At 35.5% G+C, this 26,122-nt stretch overlaps 1 protein-coding gene across 3 annotated transcripts in view; it reads left to right on the forward strand.

The window, feature by feature from the left end:
- WWP1 (WW domain containing E3 ubiquitin protein ligase 1) overlaps positions 1–25,413 on the forward strand; it is a 60,391-nt gene extending 34,978 nt beyond the window's left edge. For 2 of the 3 annotated variants that reach the window (XM_030445071.1, XM_030445073.1), the window contains exons 7-24: positions 664–845; positions 3,700–4,054; positions 5,910–6,005; positions 6,633–6,807; positions 10,147–10,201; positions 10,296–10,380; positions 10,474–10,602; positions 11,563–11,635; positions 11,726–11,797; positions 12,834–12,922; positions 15,650–15,809; positions 18,865–18,998; positions 19,087–19,227; positions 20,601–20,721; positions 21,856–21,960; positions 23,135–23,231; positions 23,585–23,657; positions 24,484–25,413. In XM_030445071.1, coding sequence (XP_030300931.1) covers positions 664–845; positions 3,700–4,054; positions 5,910–6,005; positions 6,633–6,807; positions 10,147–10,201; positions 10,296–10,380; positions 10,474–10,602; positions 11,563–11,635; positions 11,726–11,797; positions 12,834–12,922; positions 15,650–15,809; positions 18,865–18,998; positions 19,087–19,227; positions 20,601–20,721; positions 21,856–21,960; positions 23,135–23,231; positions 23,585–23,657; positions 24,484–24,583 — 2,242 coding nt within the window. In that variant the 3' untranslated portion in view covers positions 24,584–25,413. The remainder of the gene's footprint in view (positions 1–663; positions 846–3,699; positions 4,055–5,909; positions 6,006–6,632; positions 6,808–10,146; positions 10,202–10,295; positions 10,381–10,473; positions 10,603–11,562; positions 11,636–11,725; positions 11,798–12,833; positions 12,923–15,649; positions 15,810–18,864; positions 18,999–19,086; positions 19,228–20,600; positions 20,722–21,855; positions 21,961–23,134; positions 23,232–23,584; positions 23,658–24,483) is intronic. The other variant, XM_030445072.1, reaches the window with a different exon arrangement.
- Positions 25,414–26,122: the final 709 nt, after the last annotated feature.

Below are 26,122 nucleotides of genomic sequence, written 5' to 3' on the forward strand. Positions count from 1 at the left end.
TTTGGTCATCTGTTTAACTCTTGAGTTTCTAGCCACTACTCCTTGCAAAGGTGGGGAGTTGGCACAATATGCTTCTCTGGTGGGTGGCTTTGAACATTTTGGGATAGATTTAAATAAAAACAGTGTGATTGAACAAGACTTTCCATTCATAAGACCTTACACTACATTTATTTCCATGTGGCCTTATAAACACAGAATTGCCTGTATATATCAGTCCTCACAGTGACACATCCTGCATATGCATAAAGAAGCTCATCTTGCTCTCCTCTTACTGAAGGAGAGTTTTGTTGCTTTCTTATATCGTGACTAGAATAAGTTTTGGATATATGACAAACAAAACCAATTGTTCCACTTGCTTAATGAGAGAAAAAGTTTTCCTGCCTGTAGTTGCACTTTGGAATGGTTCCCAAGGCAGTTTGGGAAGATGTGACAGGTGCATCAGTCTGCTCAACTCAATTCTAAAATGTCATTATAACTGAAATATGAAGTGCATAAGGAAAATTTTACCAGTTTCAAGTATAAAATAATAAAAAATAAAATTTGCCTTTTGTTCCTTAATTGTTTTGGTCTTGTCCTTGACTGTTAGCTAGGCTGTAAATGCTGTTAAAAACTGTTGTGAATTTACTTTGTAGTAACCTAAACCAATCTTTTATTTTTACCAAGATCTGCTTGTGACATTTCTAATGGGATAGACAATCAAGTACCTTCCAACTCTGTAGTGCAGAATGCATTCTGTATAGAAGCTGTTAATGGAGACAGCACATCATCTCCTACTCACGTTGCAGACAGACCCAAAAATTCACCAGTACCAAATCCACTTGCACCTCAGCCTGTCAACAGCACTGGTAAGAATGGGAGATTTATGAGAGCATGTTCCACAAAGGGTTTTTTATCTGATTGAAATGTAACTAAAACTGAACCACTTTTTCTCTACATTTTTTGGTTAAATTTAAAAAATACTGAAAGGATGTTTCTAGGCTTCAGTTTATAATCTTGCCTGTCCACATTTTCAAGTTCTTCTGTAGTAGATCCATTCTCAAATGTACTGACTTTCATACTTAGCCATCAGTTCTCTTCTCTGAAGAAAGATGTAAAGCATCCAGAAATTCAGTTTCTTTATCCCATTTTACTGATTTTCTGAAGGAAAAATCAGATTTCTTTCATAATTTGAGTGAGTAAAAGTTTCTTTTCTCATATAGGTAGACCTGAGTTTTAGTGCTGTCAGGGAACTGCTGTACTCTTAGTTGAGATGTGCTGCAGAATCTCCTTGCCTTCCATTTTTTCAGAAGGTGTGCTGGTTCAAAACTGGTCTTGCCAAATACTACATTTCGTTCTCTTCCTAAACAAAAAAGCTTTGATTATGACTACAGGCAACATGCAGTACAGAGAAACAAGGGAACAGAAAATTTTTTTTGTTCCCCTAGCAAAACTTTGCATCCAATAATAACTGTACTTTCAAAGCATTTTCTGTATTTTCTGAGCTGTTTGAGAGAGATTACAATGGTAGCAGGTAAAAAAGGTAACTTTAAATAGAAATATGCACACGGTTAAAACAGTAAAGCAGAGGCTGTCAAAACTTTCTGTATTAAAGTGGAAAATGTGGGCATGTTGGGAAGATAGCAGAAACACTTAGGAACTTTAGAAGGTAATAATTAAATTAGACCTTCTGTGAAGCTTTTTTTTTTATTTGGAGAACTTGAATTTGATTCCCCTCTTTTTTCAGTTGAAGGCCAGAGGGCATATATATTATTTAGGCATTATTCCCTTGTTCTTCAGTAGCAGAGAGATTAATTTGAAATTTGTATTATCATAGGGTAATTGCAAAAAATAATTGATTTGTTCAAATAGTTATATTGATGAAATCATCACTGAGCTTCAACCGAAGGACTGATAATAGGAGTTTTCAACCACTGTTCCAGTTGGTGGAGACTTTTTAAAGGCAAGACATAAAATAGGTCTGCAGCATCTGTTGATGACAAGATTTTTTTTTTCCTCACTGTTGGACTTTGCAGGATTGTAAGTTCATGTGATGTTACCAGAATTGCTGGTTTAGATCTAATTGGTGAAGTAATTGGCTGATGTAATGTTTTATAGATCTGTTTTGAAGATCAGCTTACTAAAAGAGCTGATGAGTTGTCAGTTATTGTGCCTCTTACTTCATTATGTAATCCCATTCACTCTTCTATGTGGATGAATTCAGTGTTGTTCTTTTTTTATGGCTTTTTTTTAAGTAACATTGCTGCTAGTTAAAGCAGAAGTTTGGAGAATTTTTTTTTATACCATGTTTGTTTTTCATTTGCTTGGAGTAATACGAAGTCTTGCCATGTCTTAATGGAATTAACCTGTTTTGTGTAAGCTGGAAGTGGTGATGTATAATAGCTGTGTTGAAAAAGTAATGCTTTTACAGGTCTTACACATCTGCTGCTGCCTGTAAAAACATGCTTATCATTATGCATATTAAGAAAATACTGAATCTAGCCTTTTTTGTTGTTTGTTTTTTTGTTTTTTTAAGAGTGTTATTCAGGATTAAAATAAATGAACTCTTTAAATTATGGACACTAGTCTAGGGTTAAATTTTGCACATCTGTATCAGGTTCTGAGTACAGAGCAGTTGTATTGGCCTCAGTTTTTAGGAACGTAAGCTGATATTATGCTGTTAGAAAAGTACTTGAAGTCTACATTGCATATTACTTCTAATCTTGTAGAATAAAGTAGTCCCAACTCTAGAAGAGGTACAGAGTTTAAATAGAATTGTCACTGTCTGGAATTGATTAGTGGTATGAACAGTGAAAGCTGTAAATGGTGTTGTACTTCTTTTAATAGGGCCTTGACTTTTAATGGGGGCCTTACAGACTGTCATACCTGATTTCACTTGTCTATAGCAAGATCTTGTGCTGTGATACTGTTCTATTAAGCTCTGCAGGTGATTAGTATTGATTTGGTTTTGGCAAAGTTGGCTTGAGAGTCATTAAGCCACCCTAGCCCCCTTTTCCTGTTAATTTAGATCTGTTGTGAGATTATGCTTGCTTGAATTGGCTGACATTTGTATTGTTCTTTAAAAGAAATATATTTACTTTGTGATTCTAGAGTACTTTTCTTCAGTCACTGAACTACGTATGTTACGTTAGCCAAATACTGATTTCATATTTTACTTCTTCTTTTGGAGGGGGATTTTTTTCCTAAGGCTTACGGATGGTTTTTGCTCAATTGTAGAGTTTTTTTCCCCAACTCTGAAAAAAAGAAAAAAAAATCATCTGTAAGAACTCCCTTTTAATTTTCTTTATTTCATTGAGTTATCTTAATATTTTTCTTTCATGTCATACTAGTCAGAATTATTTACTGAATTTAAACATCAAATAAAGCAATACTGTTTTATGAGAAGCAGATGGGTACCTTTTGTTAAATCTAAAGAGTAAGGTAGAACACTGAGTTGACCAAGATTTGCAGAAACTAAGGAATTACTTTAGCAGGAAAGCATAGAGAATGGTTTGCAGAATGGAAGTTTTAATTACAATTTTACCTGAGTTGGGTGTGTTGTGACTTTTTGTCATCCGGACAAAAATTCAGTTTGTGTCATATAGGTAGGTACACAGGTGATTTGAACAGAATCCTTACTTACCATTTACTCCAGAGGTTGATCATTTGAAAAGTAAAGCTCATCAGATTCTGACACAAATGCTGTTATCTCCTGTTTCTCAGTTAATAGCGACTCATCCACCTCTGCACCAGAAGCTGGTAATTCTTCTGCCTCTGAGGCTCCAGTGGGTTCAGCCGAAGCTCCTGTGTCTTCAGATTGCAATAACACCACAGCAGAAGCTCAGTCAACAGCAGAAGCAGCTAATTGTTCTGAAAGCCACACTTCTACCTTACCTGTTGCATCTGTTGGACTGGAACCCACAGCTACAACTGACTGTGCTCAGCCTAATGCCAGAAACAGTGCAGCAGCAGACGCAGCAAAACCAAGGGAATCCTCCTCCTCCTCCACCTCAAGTGCATCTGCAGAACCTGTAAGACAGCAGCCTGGTAATGCCAGTGCAGAACCTTTACCACCAGGGTATGTGGTCTTGATTTTAATACTGTAATTAGGTTTCATCTGACCATGCATGTAAAGAAACAGAAATTTAATTCTGTACTGGGACTGACAAATGCAGGTCAGTTGGCTGAGACAGGGATAATTGATCTAAAATGGGGTTTGTACTGCAGCTTTAACTGGCTAGTAGCTCTTGTCCCAGAAAGTAACAACTGGTAACTCATTAGCTGAGGTGGTATTGTGATCTAAATAGACAAACTCCAGGGCATTATGGATATGGAGACTTTTCGTTTGGTATATTCCAATTTATTTGGGTCATAATTTATTGCTACTTTCTTAAACTATGAGAATGTAGGAGGGACTGAAATAGAGAAGTGAAAATTAATAGTCTAGCAATACTTGTAGGTGTAGTACAGTGAGAACAATAATGTTATAGATAGAAATGCAGATTTGAAGTCTGTATATGTATGTGCTCTGAATAGCTAGAAACTTTCAATTTTACTAGACTGTTAGAAACTAATTATGTAGTTCTAAACCTTTAAATGCAAAATTAAATGTGTTTAGGCTTCAAATGAAAATATAGCATATCCTCAAATATATTCTATGTACTGATCCTAAATTTTTTTATAGACTATCTCATGTTTGGGTGAAAAGATGTCTTCAGTAACTGACTGGAAATACTGAAATTTCCATAATATTCGAAGTATTAACTCTTTTAGCATTTTTCTGAACATAGTAGTTTCTTCTTACCCGAAGTGTATACCCTTTGTGTCATTGTGGCTGATCTCTCAGAGCCTGCCTCGCACCTGCTCCCTCTGTTCACTTGAGTTTCTGTAGTTTGATAAACATGAAAACAGTTATCTAAAAAGGTAGAAATATTGTGTATATATAGAAGGAGAGTTGGGGAAGAGTTGTAAAGTTTTCTATTTTCAGACCCCTTGACAGTGAAAGCTCTTTATAGGTGGGAATTCCCAAAATCATGCCCCATTCACATACACTTTTAAAAAAATTCATTGCATTAATTACCCTTTGAGGACAGGGTAATGAGCTCCAAGCCTAGTGCACACCATGTCCAAATGTGTTTCCTTGGTAGTGTTGTTTCTGTGGGTTTTTTTTTTTTTGGATGTGCCCCCCCCCTCCAGTTTAGTTGAGTCTGTGTTTAGCTGTAGTAACTCTGTAACCTGCTGCTGCTCCTCTCTTATCTCCTCATAATCTTGGCTTTCAACCTCTTGAATTGCATAAAACATTATGTAGAAGTTTTCTAGGGTACTCTGTACTAGTGAGAAAAGTCATGCCAAATCCTATGAGTAGCAGGCAGTTTTCTGCCTATGTTTTTAGCAGCTAATACTTTGTGTATGAGACAAACAAACACATATCTCATGCAAATAAGGGCTTAGCATGTCACTGAACATTTATCCCATTTATAATACTTATATTACATTATCACAGTTCTTAGCAGCACACATTTGAGGTTCACTCTGAAAGATCCTAATTTTCTTAGATATAAGAAACAGTGCTTCAAAATGTAAACTCTCTTTGAGAGAGAGGGGGTTGTATTTGGAAATGCAAAGAATGTGTCTGAAATCATTTTTTGATTTAGGTAATTATAGCATTCAAGCCTTCAGCAGATACTTAATTGACTTTATTGTCAGATATCTTAAATAGAATTTGAAAAAGCTTGTGAGTAATGATTTGTGCTCACTTGATATACCAAGCCCCTAAAATATGGCTTCATGGGGATACCACTTCAACTAGAAGTAACTGATACATATTCTAGTGTGAGCTCTCTTTGGTGTTTTAGAATGAGTTTCAGAACACAGTATTTTCATTCAGGAAGCATTTTCACCTTGACTTACATTTAAGTCTTTTCCTCTTGAAGGTGGGAGCAAAGAAAGGATCCTCATGGTAGAACCTATTATGTTGATCACAATACACGAACTACAACGTGGGAAAGACCGCAGCCCTTACCTCCTGGGTAATGTAGACTTTTTTGATTTAAATATGATAAAGGTACTGGTTTTGTTTGGTGCAGGAAAAAGTACCATCTTTAATAAGCATCAAAACTGTATCATAGATTATATATTAAGAAATTCTAGCTTTCAATTAATTTAGAATTATGTTAATTACAGCTGTTGTTATAGGAATGTTGGCACTGTGTATGTCACTTGTTCTGACCAGTTGTTCGAACCAGTTACTCAGTTGTTTTGTTCTTTCTTTAAAACTTAAACATTAAATAATGCATATCTGACCTTCATTTAGGTGTCACGACTAGCTGTAGTGTACTGGTTCCAAACCTTAGATTTCAAGGCAAATTATTTTCTGTGAAACCTGAAAACATTGCTTGTGGTCACAGGAATTAAAAAAGATAAAAATGAGGTGACAGAGAGCTAAGTGTGCTCTTGCCTGAAGTCTGTGTTTGCTCAGTGTGGTTGCCCTTCCACTAATAAATTTGGGGCGTACTTTTGTGTACTTCAGCAATTAAAATCATGCCTGTGGCTGCTATACTTCATTTAAGTACTGTCTAGGGATTTAGCATAAAGCAAAAATCAGTCATCTAATATTACTGAAAAATCTAGCTGTTACCATTCCTGTTTCTTGAAAGCTGGGAAAGAAGAGTTGATGACCGTGGGCGAGTTTACTATGTGGACCACAACACCAGGACAACAACGTGGCAGCGCCCAACGATGGAGTCAGTCAGGAACTTTGAGCAGTGGCAGTCTCAAAGGAATCAACTGCAGGGAGCTATGCAACAATTCAACCAACGATACCTCTATTCGGTAACTTCTATGTAAAATTTCAGAAATCAGTAGAGACCTAGAAGTTTCCTTTTGTTTCTTTAACTTCTTCTAAAGTGATCTTACAAGTATTCAACCATATTTGTAACAAGATTACAGTTATTCAGATTCTGATTCAGTTGAAAAATGTTAACAAAAATCATCCTTAAAGACAAAAAAAGTACTCCATTCTGAGTCTGTTCCCTGACTTGAGGCTTCTGGACTGCATGATACTCGAGACTTTTCATGACAGTATTAGGAGGTAAAACTAATTCAGTCACTTAACTGTAATGGAACAAAGCTAAGTTAAGGGAATTTTGAACATTAAATGGCCATATTAGTGATTAGGAATTACTCATTAGCAATTCTACTTTGAGCTCATCTGGCAGCTTATGCATCTGGTTGAGCACTGGCATTTTCTACTTGGTTTTCCATTTCTCTCAAATAATTGCTTACTTCTGCCTGAAGAAAATAATATGAATAGCTTCAAAGATATTTCTTGAGACAAATTTTTCCATCTGTAACTAGGTAAATAGACTAGTTGCTTTTTCAGAGTTGAGAATGATGGTGCCTGCATGTCAGTGGCACACTAAAGAGGTCATTTGAAGAATTGGTCTTGGTTTCAAAGAAAGATTAAATCCCAGAGACTTGTCATAAGTGATACATAGCAAAGCTGAAGTGTTTTAAAGAAGAAACCATTGAAGCACAAGTCTGAAATGGCTTAATTAGACTAGGGCTTATGCATCCTCATACCTAATTTTGCTTTGGATTTGTTGGACTTTATTTAAATACTTCTTAGAAGTAAAGGATGCTGTGGTATATGTCTTACATTTAACAGTTCTCAGCCTTGCGGTTTCTAATTAGACATTATATCTCATCACTAGCAATTGCAGAAGCATGTATCACCACTACTCTTTTTAACTCCTGGAGCTGTTCTTCAAAGTCATCTTATGCAATTTGAGAAATACAGAGTGATTGAGGCTGGCAGGGACCTCTGGAAATCATCTGATCCAACCCCCCTGCTCAAGCAGTGCCACCTAGAGCCAGTTGCTCAGGACTGTGTCCTGACAAATTCAAAGATTTCCAAGGATGGGGACTCCACAAGCTCTCTGGGTAATCTGTACCAGTGCTCAGCTACCCACACAGTGAAAAAGTATTTCCTGATGTTCAGAGTGTACTTCCTTTCCTGTGGTTCAGTGTGGTTTGGCTCTATCCTTTTTGCACCCCTCCTTCAGATATTTATACACATTGGTAATTTGAATGCAAATCCAAGAACCACAGCTGAAATATGTCAAGCCAAGAACTGTCATTGAGCAACTTTCTGTTCTTGTGTAGTACTATGACCAGTTGTTTAAACATCACTTTCCTGATCCTAAGATAGGTGTTGAGCTAGAATTACTCTCTTAGGGAACAATATATTTTTTTAAAAGTAAATATTGTTCCTTTCTTAATTGATAACTCTTACTGAAAACCATAGACTCATTTCTTAGAATGTCTTATCTGACTGTGAAATAAGGAAATCAGAATTTGTTTGTGAGACAAAATATACTGGAAGGAGGAAAAAAGGTAACTTCTTGACTGTTTGCATTCCATCTGCATCTCTTTATAATTACTTTAAATAGTGTGTCAATTACATACCTAGAACTCACATTTTGTTGAGGAACATTGAAATTCAGTAGAAAAAATGTGAACACTATTTTTTGTTTGCTTTTTTGTTTGTTTTTTTGTTTGTTTTTTCTTCTTAAGTGCTCCTCTATACTTTTCTTCTAGAACTGTTAAGGTCAAATTACTGCAATCTTTTCTTCCTCTGGTGACATATCTTTGTATCAGTTAATGAGTTCGTAATTTCTTTTTGGGGAAAAATTGAATTAATACTTCTAGTGAATAAGAGAATGTTTCAGCTACCTTAAATGGTCAAAACTAAACTATGTGAAGGAAGGAAAATTGATAAGTTACAGTTATTTTAATTACTTTCATTTTTACCTGGGTCAATGATATTGTACTCCTTTTGGTACTGGATCTGGCCCATCCCATGCCACTGCTTAGAGTCTCAGTGTGTTCTGGTAAATATATGTTACTCAGCAGCCTGGACCCCTTTCATTCCCCTGAACCCATTAAGAAGATCAGGAATCTCTGAATGGTGCCACCATCAAGCTCTTTGGCAGGCAGCATATTTTGTTGTGCACTATTATTTTTACACTCACAACAGAGAAGTCTTTGGTTACAGGATCACTGTGACTGTATAGTTTCCAAAAGCAGAAAAGCTAAATATATTTACTGCTGAGATAATGATAATTTTCCAGTCACATCTAGTAGTTGGTGGCTGGAACAAAAGAGACAGAGAGGCAGCTTGATTTTGAGTATTAACTATTGCATTTTCTTCTGATCCTTAGTATATTTCTGTTTCATAGGAAATCTTGTAGCTTTTCTTGCTTGCATTTGATGGATTCTTTGGATTCTTGTTTGCTCTTTAATGGATTTTAGATTTTTGAATTTAAAATCCTATATAAATCAGTATACGTTGCAAGATGATCCTTAAGATACTCTTTGGAAAATGTAGATTAGTTCCCATGTGTCAAAACACTGTTCTTCACCAAAACCAAAAATTATTTTACTGTCCAAAAAGTGTAAGTAGGTGGATGCTTTTAGTTATGCAACAGAACATGGATGCTGCAGCCTGAGGCATTTCTGCCTTTTACATTTTATTTTTCCCATGCTCTGTATTTTTGGGAGATACTGGGGGACTTCTGCAAGGCTACAGTATATTATGAGCTTAATATGGCTTTAGTGTTAATTTAATCTTTTTATATATATATTTTTCCCCACTTTTTGGGGTTCCTTTTAACCTTACTGTGTGTTGGCATAATTTTAGCCATATGCATATTTCAATGAATGCATCTGCATTTGCAAAGAATGATAAGGTCTGAGAATAGCCAGACATCCAGGGAAGACATCATGTATTGAGGAAGCAAAAACCCATGTGTTGGCAGTAATCACTTTGCTTGAAAATGTTTATTAGGGTGAAGCATGTTCTTAAGCAAGAACATTGTGCTTATTTGCTTATACATGCTTCTGCAAAACTTGTGTGAACTGTGCATCTTGAAGACTACTGACTCTTCCTCAACCTTGCTGTAAGAAAGGAAAGGGAGGGTACATTGGTTTGAAAACAGTCAAAGCAAATGCACAAGTCATATCACATAATCTATTGTTTTTTTAAAAATAAGACTAAAAACAGCTTTTTTTTTTTTTGAGAAAACAGTACTAGTGCTATTTTAGAGCACATTAAGAAAAAAATTAAAACAAATATTTGTCCTAACTGAATTTCCTCTTCTTTTTAAATAGGCTTCAATGTTGTCAGCAGAAAATGATCCACTGGGGCCTTTGCCACCAGGTTGGGGTAAGTTAATTACTGTTAATTTCAGGGAATTACAGGGAATTACACATTTTGGAATGAACTGGTGTAAAGGTTTTTTTTTCTTTTTTCTCCCTAGAAAGGAGAGTGGACTCAAATGATAGGGTGTATTTTGTAAATCATAATACAAAGACAACACAGTGGGAAGACCCTCGAACTCAAGGGTAGGTGTGTATATTGACTGTGCTGATAAAAAGATTTTGTTTAATTCTTGTATATATACAGGGAAAAAATATTGTCTGCATTTTATTCTGCAGTTTACAAAATGAGGACCCTCTACCAGAGGGCTGGGAAATCAGATATACGAGGGAAGGTGTCAGATATTTTGTTGACCATAATACAAGAACCACCACCTTCAATGATCCTCGTACTGGGAAATCTTCTGTGTAAGTGAGAAATTAAATAAATTTTTAACTTGTTGCAGTTTTATTTATGAAAACTTCTCATACTAGAAAACAATCTAGATTTTTAGCTGGAATTGAGCACTAAATTATAAACAAATTGCACTGTAAATTTAGTCTATTTTAAGCTATAATTGTCAGTGTATCTATGACACACTTAGACACTCTTGCTGTACTGCTCTAAAGTTTGATGGTTTTTATACACTTTTCAAATATGAAGACTAAATTTATTGGGAAGTGAGGTAAACTTGAATATTCAGCTAATGTAACAGTTAAGTTTTTAAAGAAACAGCAAATTATTGTAATGACTATTGCTTATAGTTGTACACCCTCTAGAATGTCTAAGCAAAGTAGTTCTAAATACTCAAAAATTTTACATCGGAATATTTTTAAAAATGGCTTAGTCAGAAATATTGAACCAACCTATGGTGGCTGTCATAATGTTTTTTATGTAGGCTAGTGTTTACTGCTGATGCTGTGTGGGTACCTTTTCATTCAAAGAGCCTGTAGAATATTGTATTAGAAATTCTTTCATAGTTCCACAAGCAGCTGAGTTTTTGAAGCCTAATTTAGCAGTCTTTCTGTCAGTGAAGACATTAAATTACATGTCTCTCCCATAGCTGGCTTGTAATTTTTACAGGATTGATAGGAATTTCCTCTCAGACTTGGCAAATTGACTGGCATCCTAAACAAAAAACAAAACACAAAACAAAACAAAAACAACCCCCCCCCCCCAAAAAAAAAAAAAAAAAAAAAAAAAGGATGGTAGTGGTAAAAAAGGAAGGCTGGCTGACCAAACCATCAACTTCATTTTGTTTCTGATCATATGTTACTGTAACAATTTTTGTGTATTTTTGAAAACTACTTGGTGGTGTATAGCATTGAAAGTACAGCTTGATGTACTTTATTGTCTAGTTAATCTTTCTCAAATGTATTTCCTTGCAGAAATAAAGGGCCACAGATTGCTTACGAGCGTAGCTTTAGGTGGAAGCTTGCTCATTTCCGTTACTTGTGTCAGGTACTGATTTAAATAATTATTTACTTTTGGAAACTATTTGAGTTTACATTTGTATATGCTGCCTTTAATATTACTCTCTTATGATTACAGTCCAATGCACTGCCAAGTCATGTGAAAATCAATGTATCCAGACAGACTTTGTTTGAGGATTCCTTCCAGCAAGTAAGCCTGCAGAGATTGTTGTGTGTGTTTATCAAGACAAAGCATAAGAACAAAAAAGACCATAGCCAGCTCATACTAATGGTCCTTCAGGCACAGTAGTCTTCCTCTGGTATTAACCAGAGTGGAATTCTTAGGGGAGACTGTAAGAACAGAAATAATGTATATAATACTTCTACCAAATGATTCTTCAGCTCCCAGCTGTTTACAACTGAAGTGTTTCTTGAACTTGGTGTGGTTTTGAGTACTTAATAATCCTCAAGGGATTTCCCTTCTGTGAGCTTGTCTCTGCTCTTCTTTTGGACTTTTTTGCATGTACAGCATCCTGTGGTTCCATAGCTTAACCACATTGCATACCATATTAACCACAATAGATTTGCTTTTCTGGTTCTTGTATGTGGTTATATACATTACAAAACATTGTTTTCTTCAACTAAAACTGGTGTCCTGTTTTGTCCTTTGGACACTAGATCTTTGTAATTGAAATTTACAGTTCCTGAGCTCTTATGCTCTGCAGCCAACATGGTTCTTGCTTATTTCTCTGTAATGATAAAAATTCTTCCTGCTGTCACCACATCAAAAACTCTTGGGAGGGATTCTTTATAAGTAAAAAAATCATTGTTAATGAAAGCATATTATGCTTACTTTGGATGAGAGGAAATTACTTTTTTAAATGATTTGCTTAAAGCCAAAAATATGTAATATATCAGATAAAATGCCTTTTCACCTATTTTCCTTTCATGATAATGAATGCCTTAGGAAGAGTTTTAAGAACAGGGCAACCATATCATGATGCTTTCCAGATATCCTCTCCCACTTAGTAGCAGTCTGCTGCTGAAAGATTTCAAGTTTGAGTTGATATTTTTGTGTGCAGTTCACTGATTGCATGTTCCTTGAGATGGTCTAATCACTTGTCAAATCTCTGTAAATGTTTGACATATATGGCATTTCTGTATCAATTACATGAACTCTGAGTAAGAAGAAGTGATTATATGGACAATGTGTAATTTATATTATTACAACTTTTGCTTTTCTGTAGATTATGGCATTAAAACCCTATGATTTGAGGAGAAGACTGTATGTTATATTCAGAGGAGAGGAGGGATTGGATTATGGTGGCTTGGCAAGGTAAAATAACATTTGTTTAAAATAGCTTTTATTTTTTAATAGCACTCTAACCTCGATTTCTAATATTATTCTGTTGGCAAAGAAACTGCATGCTTTTGCAGTCTGTCCCTGGTTACCTGTGTAGCACCCCTTAATCTGTCTCATGGAAGTGAAACTGGGAGATCTGGTTATTGTTACAGACAGGTAAAGATTGATGTTAAAGATTGGAATTTTTCATGCCAATTAATTGCTCTAGACTGAGCTGTTTGAGAACATTCTTATCAGAAAGTTTCACTTCCCTGAAAGTGGGGTCCAGGGAAAAATAGTGTTTTGCTCATTAGAAAAAAAGCAGACACCACACTGGGGCTCTTATGAAGAGAAAGAATAAACAAGAGAAGTGGAGGCATGAGGTAACAGCAGATGAACAGATTGTGTGTGCTGCACAGGAATGTGGAACAGCTAGACTACAAGTTTTTCTAGATTCTGAAGTGGAACTTGGGGGGGGGAAGGGAAGCCTGGTAACAGGCAAACCTCAGAGGAGGTGTGTTTCATCTCTTGACCATATAGAAGACAACCACTGACTACTGCTGCCACTTACTTGACTCAAGTGTTACTATTCAAATGAAAGTTTCAGTACTACTGCAAATCTAGGGAACTGGAAGTAGTCATAGGTGATAAAGTTTTTCATATTTGGTTGGGTTTTTTTTAATGTAGAAGTGGTCTGGTTTTGTTTTGTTCTGGCTTCATGTAGCTTCATGCGTTAAAATGAAGTGGTGTTTTTAAGTAAGGAAGCTTTCCTTTGAAAACTGATCTTCTTTAGATAATGTGGGTGGTTGTGCTTCTGAATTAAAATATCTGATAGGCTTTTGCTGGGTGAGTGCAGGGGTGAATCCAGTTTTTGTTTTGCATGGGTTTTGTTTGGTTGATAGCCCTAGATGCAGGATGGGAACCAGGAGAGTTGAAATAATCTTTGTTCCAGAGAAAGAAAGTATTCCAGAATAGTGATATCAGAATAATTTAACCTAAGAAAGGTAGTCACAGAAAGAAGCAAGATAAATAACTAATATATAAGTAGTATAACTTCGTAGTCCTACGAGTATATCTTGCCAAAGATTTTGTACATGAAAATAAGAAGCAGCAAGGATCTCATTGTAACTTGAGCTGAAAATTACTAAGTGACAATGAGTAAATGTTCATGTACTGACTTGCTAATGTAAAATTACATTAAATAGAAATGTAGAAAGCTGATGCACGAGGTTTGTCACCTGTCTCTCAGCAGGCTAAACGTGGTGTTCCCTTCAGATTTTTACCTTGTGTTTAGCAGAAGCAATTTTACACTATGTCCTGTGGCTAGTTCTAGCTATTGATGTGAAAAATTGATTGCTTCTGCAAATGTCTTATTGAGGACTGGTTTCTTTGATTCCTCCCTTGTTATTTGGCTTTGATGTAATTTAAATGCTTATGAAACTTGATGCTTCTATGCAGACTTAATACAATTGTCTCAATATAAAACTTGCATAGAAGGCTGTACAACATTCTCATGCTTATTAATAGTTACTAATATTAATATGCATGGTTATTAATATTAATATACAGAACCCTGTTAGGGTTCTCATATCCTAGCTGCCTTTCTCTGTTCAGTCTTTCTACTTGGTCTTTGGGTTGAAAGCATATGGCAGCAAATTGATGACTTGGGGTTTCATGGAAGTGTTAGGAGAAGCCAACAAGCCTCTCATTTCTGTTCTCTGATCTCATCTAACTGCAGGGATAGAAAAGATGCCTCCCAAATGTGACAGTTGAAAGGCAGTCAGGATGGAATTCAGTCCCTGCAGGGGATTATTACAGGATAGACTTTACAGAGGGTTGGTTTGGGGTTTTTTTGTGTGTGGCTTTTCCCTAAGCCTGGTTGTTCTGTTCCAAGCATTTAGGGCCTGTCACAAAATCTTCTGAGTGATTCTGTGATTCTGTGAGTGAGTATTTCTGACTGCTTCTGAGGAGGTCTCTGGTTATATGCAAATACTATAAAGCAGCAAATATTCCAAAAAACAGCAGAACCTAATATTCTGAAACAGCAGATCCTAATATTCTTTCAGGTCATCTGAGCTGGAAACTATGAAAGTGGTGAATAATATGTATTAGTTAAACCTGAAAAAAAAAAATATATTCGGGTTGTTGTGTCCTATGGGCTTAATTGATGCATGGTAATTTGTTAAACCACAGTAACTGAGTTTGTGTTCTGTGGTCAGATTGGGAAAGCAAATAAGGTGTGCTGTGGTTTGGTTTTTGTGTGTTTCATTTTGTTTTATCTATATTGATTATAATAAGCACTGTCCATGGAATAATCTATATTTTTTTGTTCAATAAAGATCTGAGTTGTATGCAGTGAAGTAGGGTTAAGGAGGATAAATACTGTATACTGTTGGAGGCAAGGACTTTGTAGACAAAAATGTTACTGATGTGCAGCCAAAACCTGTGCTACGAGGGTGTGTGGAAGGTGACAGCCTTAACAGTTGTTTCTAAACTTTGGAAGCCATGACTTTATAACATTATTGTTTTTAATAATGATTTTATATGTATTTAAGAACTAAATAATGCCATATATTATTCTGTGATTCTAATACAACACTGTTTATCTTATTTTTCTAACTTTGCGTATACTTTGACCATTTTGCTAGTTACCTAAGGGGAATGGTGATAAACATCTGTATTTGATGGTTTTTATGTGTATACATGTTTTTTTTTCCTTAGAGAATGGTTTTTCTTGCTTTCCCATGAAGTACTGAACCCTATGTACTGCCTATTTGAATATGCTGGCAAGAGCAACTATTGCCTGCAGATAAATCCAGCATCAACAATCAATCCTGACCATCTTTCATATTTCTGTTTCATTGGGCGCTTTATTGCCATGGTAGGTTAGATTTTTAAGGTTTTATTATTTGCTGTAGCTTTACATTTATTCCTGAACAGTATTTGTTTTTACAGTTATTAAAGGTGGAAGATTAAGGCGTGTAAGGTTACTGAGCCAAAGTATTCCCTGAGACTTAAGTCTCTTACACACTCTGGTTTCCTGGGATAGTAATGAAAGTTAATATGACATTCGATATAATATTTTATTTTTATCAATTGGATGTGTGTACTTCATGCAAGCTGCTGTTTGAGTGTCTGAATACTGATGCTCTGAAAATTATGATTAATGTTTTCCAAAAAAGTCTTCTCAGTTAGACTTGGTATACTTTACTGTATTTGAAAAGATGAGTTAGAAATGTTTTGTCTAGCTTTAATTTAAACATATCCACTTTGGGTAGGTCAGATACTGAGGAGAACAGAAGCTGGCAGGGAGCTGATCCTCTCATCAAGTTTTTCTTACACTAAAAAGTCATGAGGCGTGTTGGGTCATTTCTTCTGGTATCACTGAGTCATTTTTATATAGTTAACTCCTGCTCTGTAAGGTTTCTTTCCTTCCATGTAGCAAGACAGTCATCTTTCCACGTAATCCTCATGATGTCTACAGGTAGACCTCAGCAACATCAAACACTGTGAATAGTAAAGCAAAAAGTAGATAAAAGTGCATTTGCAGATTGAAGAGACTGTCCTCTTTCTTTGTACAGGCTTTTTATATGAAGTTACAATAAATACAATCAAAGGATAACATAAATGAAAAAATACTTTCAGACATTTTAAGTTAGTTTTGGGAGTTTTCTTGGTTTTGCTTATAGATGCTTCTTGAGAAACACATTTATTCAGTTTTGGTGGTAACATCTCTGAGGATTGGATGGCCAAGTTCCCCATTTCTGTGCTGTCATGAAAGTTATTCCATTGGGTTAAAACTTTCAACAGGCTTCTAACATCTTTCTTTCTTCTAGAACTCTCAAAAATGCCATTTAGCAGGAAGAAATGAGAAAACCAATTAGGTGCTAGAGCAAAATTCTGTTTACTTTAGTTGGTGGTTTTTTGGTCTTGCACATAAGATAAATGCATAACTGAAATATTAACTTTAGGAAAACTACTTCATGTGAGTACAGATCATAGAAAACAACGTATTCAAAGTATTGAATGAGATGAGGACAAACCCTTCTTTCCAGAAGTATTTTATATTTTTATTTTAAATTCTCTAAGGGAAGGAAAGAGAGAGAGAGCTATGTAATGGTGCCTAATGTGGTCATTTGCAAGGTTTCAGTATATTTGTGGCTTAAAATGGGTGTCATTTCCTGCAGTACTTTCTGAGATACCCTCTAGTGGCTTAAAATAGTTGAGGTAATAATATAAGTGGGAATACAGGGACACACACTTCTTAGCAGGGCCTGATAGTGATAAGACAAGAGGTGTAGTGGTTTTAAACTGAAAAAGCAATAGATTTAGACTAAATATCAGGATGAAACTTTTTACAATGAGGAGGATGGTGAAACACTGGAATAGGTTGCACAGGGGGTTGGTAGAAGTCCCATCCATATAAATATTTAAGGTGAGGTTGGATGGGGCTCTGAGTGACCTGGTCTACTGGAAAGTTTTTCTTCCCATGCAGGGGGTTTGGAGTACATAACCTTCAAAGGCCCCTTCCAACCCAAACTGTTCTGAATTTGGTTCTGTGATACCATGAATCATTTTGAGGAGTCCAGATAGGATTTTAAAGTGCGGGTGTAGCTTCTGCCTGTCTCACAGTTCTAAAATAGTTCTGATTTTCAGACCATGAAGAATTCTTTTTAAGTACTGAAATAACCACAGAAACAGGGTTAAACATAAAGAATGCACCTCTTACTCTGTAGGAAAAAGCTGTTAAATGAGGTTGGCTCAGGCATCTTTTGTATTTTGCTTCAAGATTATCTTAGACATTGAATGAGATGATATAAGAGCTTTTTCAAAAAGAGGGAAATTATACGACTGGATGCTGCACTTGACATTTAATTTTTCTGTTTCTATCAGCTCGTTCTCCCATTAGAAATACAGACTGGTTTAAAAATAACTACACAAATAAGTAAATAAAAGTCTCTGAGAGAACCTTTCTAAGCTCTCCTAAAGCAGAAGATGCATGCTAGTATTTGCCTTAGGGGGAAAATCAGAAGGTTAAGAAAAAAAGAATAAGTCTTTCCTTTTTCTGGAGGAAACAGATCGTTACATTTGCTCTTCTAGTTGTAGCATTTCAGCTGTAGGGAAATACAAGCACTGAATGCCATATCTGACCTTCAGGTTTAGGCTGATTTTTAAAGAGGCATTTTAGTGTAGAAAGTGTACTTGATGAGTTAAAAAATGTCTTCATAGTTAGAGCTGTGCTCTTAGCTCTCAGACACAACTGAGTCAGGCGGGAGGTTAACAACTGTGTCTGTGTGTGTCTGCAACGCTGTGCTGCAGTACTAGAAATCAGCTCACACCCTTGGTGCATGTGTGGTGGGAGACACCTGTGACTGTGTCATGATTTTGTTTCAGTTCCATTTTTGCAGTAGAAAGGAGAGTCTCATTGCTCAGTCCTGCTACTCACCTATAAAAAATGGGATTCCCCAAACTCTTTTCTGAAGCAGTCTTGATTACATTCTAAAACTGTTGTTGACAAGCTGCAGAAGCGTTGTGTAAAGGGTGTTTTTGCAGGATGTATGGATGTAGTAAAAAATGGCAGTAGTATTTAAGTAAGTTCATACACTTGTATATACACAAGTATATACACTTGGCATATATACCTATCCACATAATAGAGAGGAAACTCTTCTCATAGACTTCATCCTTTTTGAGAAGTAATTTTTTAATAAAAAAATTTCTAAATTGCGATGGTAACATCCCCTTGGATAAATCTTAATTTTTTTTTCTTCCCATTTAATATAATGTTTTATTCTCTTTAAATACCAAGCTGCTACTGCTGCTTGGTGTTTTTTATTATTTGGAGGAGAAATAAAAAGAAAATAACTCAAATCCAGAAATACATCAATAATTTAGTAGTTCAAGAAAAGCTAAACTGATTTTTTTCTGTTCAACAGGCATTGTTTCATGGGAAATTTATTGACACTGGTTTCTCTCTGCCTTTCTACAAACGAATGCTGAGCAAGAAACTTACTATTAAGGACCTAGAATCTATTGATACTGAATTTTACAACTCCCTAATTTGGATAAGGTTTGTAGGTTATTTATTTTTGTGTGTGATGTGTTTTTTGGATTTTGTTTGTATAGAATTCATTGTGCTTTTTTTTTTTTCCATTCAGGGATAATAACATTGAAGAGTGTAACTTGGAAATGTACTTTTGTGTGGATATGGAGCTCTTAGGAAAAGTAACTTCACATGAGCTGAAATCAGGGGGTTCAAATATCTTGGTAACTGAGGAGAACAAAGAAGAATATATTGGGTAGGAAGTTAAAAAAAATGTAAATGTTAAAAAAAAAAAGTGTTGCTTATGTCTTCTGTTCTTTAGTCTTTTTTGATGCAGTATAATTTTTCATTTTGTTTGGGAGGTTTTTTTTTTTTTCTTTCTTTCTTCCCTATCACTGTATAATTCTTGGGATTATTTTTAAATGGTATCTTGGTAAACTAGATCTCTTGGTACACTTGGTACTTTTCCATTCCCCTCTTCCCTTTCCCTCAACCACCAACCCAGAAAAAAAACAACAAAAAAAGAGCTGATAGAAGGAAAGTGACCTGTCTTGTTATTACATGTACACTGAGAGAGCACATGAAACAGAAAATGAGCAAACCTATTTTCAGTAAGTTCAGATAACAAATCCAGGTCGGGAGAAAACATGTATTTGACAGGGGATTTAAAAATTTTTCAGAACTTTACTGTAACTGTGGAAACTAAAATTCAGAATGGTGTGTTCAATGTGGTGTAACTTAAACTGTTTTCTCTCTTTGTTCTGCTATGCTTCTCTTTCCTGCTTCTCTCTTGATCTTATTACTGCCTCTCTATTTCTGAATGTGTTTCTGATCCATCCATTCACTGTGATCTCTGTGATCACTGTGATCTGATGTACACAGAAGCTTTTCTATGATACAGGGCATATGTCCAGTGATGTGCATAAAGTTCCCACTTACATTAGCAGAGTTTGGTTTCTCAGTGAAATAATTGTATCTATATATATTTCTTCTTTCTTTATTCAGAAATAAAACTAGAACATTTTAGATGAAACTTCAGTATTACCACTTCCTCCAAAGCTTAGCATAAATCAGAAGGTCAGAACAGAAAATGACTATGCTTCCTTTGTTGAAGCTGGAAATAGTTTTATGCTGGCAGAATTGTGCAACCATAGTTCTAGGTATTATAAGCAGCAGTTATTACTTTCTGCCTACGTGGTGATTTTTGCTCAAGAGCAAGGTATTTTAAAATCAGTGAAAAATTTTCTTTTCTACCATTGAAACACTAAGATTTGCTAAAGCAAATCTTTCCATAAGAAAATCATAATGCCAAAGTACCATTACTTTCATAAAAAGGCTGCTGAATTTTCATCAGTGAAAGGTTAATAATTTCTTTTTTTTTTAATTAAAGCTGGAATGGTAATCCAAGTACATCTGGCTACATTTACTGTTGTATGGGTTTGGTGATTTTTTGATGATGTTAGCATGGTAGGTCCCCTATGAGCTATGTAATCATACAGTTCAAGAAAGTAAAATTGGAAGGAGCAGTACCTCAGTGGGAATACTCAGAGTCACACAGGCTTGAACTTCTTTGTGTTGGCTGCTAATTGATGTTTAATTTATGTTTGGGTTGGTTTTTTTCCCTCCCAGGCTAATGGCCGAGTGGCGATTTTCTCGGGGAGTTAGAGAACAGACCAAAGCTTTTCTTGATGGTTTCAATGAAGTTGTTCCTCTGCAGTGGCTACACTATTTTGATGAAAAGGAGCTGGAGGTGAGGTTTTCTGTTCAACATTTTTTACCTTTTGCAAAGGTAATACGTACAATGTTTCAATGGATAAGTCAGCTTGAATCTCTCATCTGTGGCACAGTGCATTTGATAGCAGCTATAAATGGAGACATTTATAGGAGCAGTGGAAGTAAATCATGTTGAAAAGCCAGTAGATATTGGATTGGTATTTTGTGGTGTTCAGCAGCTGGGAATTTTAGATTCCATCCTCAGTATTAAAATGTGTTTTGCAAGTTTCTGTGGGACGATAAGAATATAAGGGCTCAGGTGGAACTGTTACTCAAAGGAAATATTTCTCTCTGTGGTAGACAGGTAGAATAACCTTGTGACACATGGCACAGAAGTTAATTCTGGTGTATAGTGATTCTTAATTTCATATACATAGTCTAGGATAGGTTCTAGGGTTATTACACTTAAAAAAACCAGAAAGTTGGAGGGACAAACAAGGTTGGAAACTGAATTTTGCAGATCCTCAATAGTTGATGCAAGGGCTGATAACACAAATCCCTGATTGCAGCAGGGACAAAAGGCTCTGTAGTGCTATGCATATTTATTTCTGTGAGATCTGCCAAGGTTAACTGTAGGTGATGAGCAGTGTTCTGAAACCTTCTTAAGTTAAATGGCAGCTTTCCTGCAAAAGGACTTTGATCCATCTTAACATTCAGTTTTATAGGAGGCTTTGCCTCTGGAACTTTCAGCTTTCACTGCCTCTTGTAATAAGGATTTTGTAAACTTATTCTGTGCAGTGTATTCTCTCTTTATCAGTAGTAGCAGTAGCAGCAACGTAATGTTTACCTTCTAGAAATAGGAGGCAAGGTTTAAATGGGACAAGTAATACCCTCTTTAATATAAAATTTCCTGTTAGGAAAGCTAGTATCTTTTATTATTGAATTACCAGTTGGAAGAAGCTTGGTTTCTTGTAAGCAGGCATTCTGACCACTTGTACATGAACAGTTTTGGAAGATATCTGTAAACTTAGGACAAAGGAATATCCAATGAAAAAATAACCAGGAGCAAGAATTTCCATTTTTGTTACCGTGCCTCATACGAGATACAAAATTAACTCTTAAATTATGTGAGTAGACAAACATCTTGTCAACTAATCATTCTCTTTTCTAGGTTATGCTCTGTGGTATGCAAGAAGTTGATTTAGCAGACTGGCAGAGGAACACTGTTTATCGTCACTACACAAGGAACAGCAAGCAGATCATCTGGTTCTGGCAGGTATGTTGGCCAGGAAAATTCTGGACTTCTTTAGATTTAGCTTCAGTTTGTAACACAAATGATGTGGCATGGAGGGATACCATCTGAATGAAGGTTCTCACTGCTTCCTTTTTTCTTTTGGGAGAAAGAAAAGAGGATTGGTGTTTCTTAGGGAACATACTTTAGGGTGGGAAGTGGCAGGTAGATACCCACATTATATTTGAATGCCTGGGTCATGAGTAAGTTTTCTGTACCTTGTGCTTCCTATTGACTATACCACAGAGTTTTTGTATCACTAGCAGCAATCTATCTTCTGATGTTCATATATGTAGTACCACTGTACATCTGAAATACTACATATTATTTGTAGTTATTAACTGTGCCAGTCTAGCCCTGACTGATTATAACTCATATTTTAATGAGGTTGGCTAAGAATTATTTTCAGAAAAAAAAAGTCCAAAATGCTATTCAGGCTCCTAGTTTCTGTGAATTTCCCTGAAGAAAAGCTATAGCTATGCAGTTCCTGTCTTGTAATAAGTCAACATTTTAGAAATGTTTTTTACAAAGTTTCTCTAAGAAAACAATGCAAATAAATTATTTCCTGCCTTATTTATATTGTCAGAATAATGTAAGATCTGAGGAGGCAATCTCTTTTTAAGAAGCTTTGTTCTGAAATAATCTTCACCAAGTTATTCTTAGGAAAAGTTCTAGTTGTATCAAAGCCCTATCTCTTACTGAGATCTTCTTTATCTCCCCTCTGTTTTCTTCCTCTTCCCTTTCCTAGTGAATTCCCTTAAAAAATGATGCAGCTGTTCTGGATGGTGTTTTCTCTCACTGAGTACCTCATGCAAGGAGTACTTCAGTCTTGAAATAACTGAGGCCTGTGGCTTGGCTTTGGCTATGCTTAATGAAAATGCAGTAGTCTTCACAGAAAGCATTAGCATTGTTTATATTTTAGTGTAGAATAAAATAGATAAAGGTGGTTCTTATTTGCTGGTTCCAGCCTTCACATTGTAATGGTTGAAGGTGCCTATAATCTGACATCACTGTCTGCCCCCATTTTTCTGAAGAAACTGTTCTCAAAGTGGTGTCTTTCTGAATGGCATTATGCTTTTTTTCACCAGTCTTGGGGGGGGGGTTTGTTTTTCTCCAGCTATGTTAAAGATTATTAAGTAATTTGAATTTCTGTGCCTAGTTTGTAAAAGAAACAGACAACGAGGTTCGCATGCGACTTCTGCAGTTTGTCACTGGCACTTGCAGATTACCACTGGGTGGATTTGCTGAACTTATGGGTAAGCAAAAGATGACCAAAACTTTTATACTATAACTCTCCTGTTTGCAGATGAACCATGCTGCAAGTCTATATACATGTATATATGTATTATCTATGTGTATGTGTGTATATATCTATATATCATATCTGTCAGCTTGGATCTAGAAGGGCTTTTTATATCAGAAATCCCATTAATACATTTATAAATTATTAGGAAATTGGCTTATTTCTATGAAAAGAATGCTGGTTTTCATGTAGAATCGAGTAGCACCTAACAAACTCTGCTGCATCTGAGTTGTGTCTTATGTCATATATATGTCATGTCTGCTACTTAAAAGGAACAGATTATACTTTTGAAATCTCCTTTCCTAGGAAGTAATGGTCCTCAGAAATTCTGCATTGAAAAAGTTGGTAAGGAAACCTGGTTACCAAGAAGTCACACTTGGTGAGTTGTTAACATGTACATTTTCTGTACTTTTAGTCATTCTCCTGGTTTGCATTTAACCAATCAAATGAAATCTAATTTGAATGGTCTCTATCTCCAGCTTTTTGGATTGCTCTGACATGCTGATACTGAAAACTTTTCTGGTTGTCCTATTCTTGAAGTTTGCTACAGCAGTGTACACAGCTTGTCAGAATCAGATCTGTCAAAAATATAACATCCTTCTTCAGTAGAACTGAGAAAATTTTCCCTTTTATTTATAGAATATCCTTTATTTTAGGATTTTTTTTTGTTTGTTTTAGAGAATATTAAATGAGTAAAAATTATATTGGTAGTAAGTATATAGAGTCATTAGGTACACTTCCGCCATACCATAACATTGTAAAAGATAAATGTATAGTGATGAGAAAAAGTAGGATGAAAAAATCACAGCCCTCCCATCATATCCAGGCATGTGCAGGTAAGAATAAAATTCAGCTTTCTCATGCTCTTGTTGGAATTTGGAGGTGTATCAGACTATAGGATGATATTAAACTTGATGGTGAACATTTCCTTTTCTGAGTCTCAGTATCCTGGGCAGTCTTTAGTCTTCAAAGGGACTGCTCTTTATCTGATGTGATAACAGTCTTTAAGAAACAAAAGTTTCCCTCTCAAACTTTATTTTTACTGCTCATAGAAATGTCGAGGCTGTGAGATTGCACTAATTGCTATTTTTTTCAATTCTAATTGTCAGAACATTTTTAACATAATCAAGTAGTTGAGTTCTATGGAGTTCTACATGGGATTCAGATAAACTTAACAGTTGTTTTTATTTTTTCTTTCTGCTCAGTTTTAATCGTTTGGATTTGCCACCGTATAAAAGCTATGAACAACTAAAAGAGAAGCTGCTCTTTGCCATTGAAGAAACAGAGGGATTTGGTCAAGAGTAGAAGTGGCTTCTAGTAAAAAAGGAGATCTTGCATAACAAAAGGCCCAGCCAACTAAAATTGCACACTTAATTGTATATAAGCTTTTTGTTCTGTACAGTGATCTTTCTGGAACTCTAGAAGTATAATTGTTCTCCGTTCTTCCACAAAGATATGCAAAATAGTTCAGCCTTTTCTACTTTTATTTATTGCCCTTCCAAAAGACCAGAAAAAACCCTCAAAAATTTTGAAAGCGGACAAGAGACTTATTTAAAATATATATAAAAATATAAATATATATACTAATAGGCTCTAGTTTTATAGAGCTTTAAGTGTATAAAAATTGCAGCCATTTAAAAGGGCCTGGATTTGCTTTATCTTGGCTTTACTATTCAGAAAAATGTTTCAACTGCTCTGTGTTCTCACGTAAGAAACATCTCCAAGTTTGTTTTATTGCATGGCTGTTCTAAAAGGTGTTAAAGACTTAGGCCAAACGTATTCTAAATATGTAGAAAGATGCTGCTGGTATTTGAGAAGACAGAATATGTTGTTCTGTCAGTTTAATTTTTTAAAATACATAAATAGCTGATATATCCCTCCCTTCTGATGTAGCCAAGGTCATGAATAAAGCCTTTACTACTTGCACAAGACTCATGTACAATAAGATGAATGTGATTTCACGTTGAAAGGAATTGGTGCCACTGTTCTGACTTACTGTAGGAGCTGAAAAGAATATTTTAATTAATTTGAGCAGCATTGAAATTTGTTTACATATTACCTTGGGTTATTACCACGAGGATGTTAGGTAATCTTCAAAGAAAAAATAATAATAAAAGAGAAAATATTACACATTCTCTCCTCGGTCTGGTGTCTTACAGGTTTCTTTTGTTGTTGTTGCTTTTTGGTTCCCTTTTCAATCCATGATGTCTTTTTATGTGACTTGTAGGTATATAAATGTAGACTGAGCTATCGGGGTATACAAAAGGTAGCGTGAACTTTGCTGCTTTCTACGTTCATGTTAAGTTTCAGTTTTTGGATCAAAATAGCCCAAATAAAATGAAAGTTAAGTAAGCTTTGCACAGATAAAAATATTTGTAAGTATTAAATACCCTAACTCGTTTTAAGTTCTTATAGGAATTGACATACCTGAATTAAGTATATCCAAATCCTGTCATTCCTATATGTAGGTCAAATTTGTCCTAAGTGCACAATGATAGAAACCATTTGAAAATTAGTTTTATTGTCATCGAGGGCATTTGCTGAACTGCAGAGATGTGTTTTTTAAAAATTAAAAATCTAACAACACCTTATCCATGTGAATTATATTAAATGCTAATTTTAGCAAACCATGCTTCCTTATGATAGAGTAAAAGTGTGTAATTACCATTTGTATTATGCTTTAAATATTAACTGTAAATTCCATTACATTTAACTTGTACAGAATTTTGTACAGACACGAGAATGATTTCTTAGAATTATTAAAAACACTTCTGTAACATGTCATACTGCACTGTTAAAAGTGTACATGCAGAAGAAAAAATGGCTGTATCTGTTCATGTATCT

This window comes from Calypte anna, chromosome 2 (genome assembly GCF_003957555.1).
Source record: "Calypte anna isolate BGI_N300 chromosome 2, bCalAnn1_v1.p, whole genome shotgun sequence".
Classification (NCBI taxonomy): domain Eukaryota; kingdom Metazoa; phylum Chordata; class Aves; order Apodiformes; family Trochilidae; genus Calypte; species Calypte anna.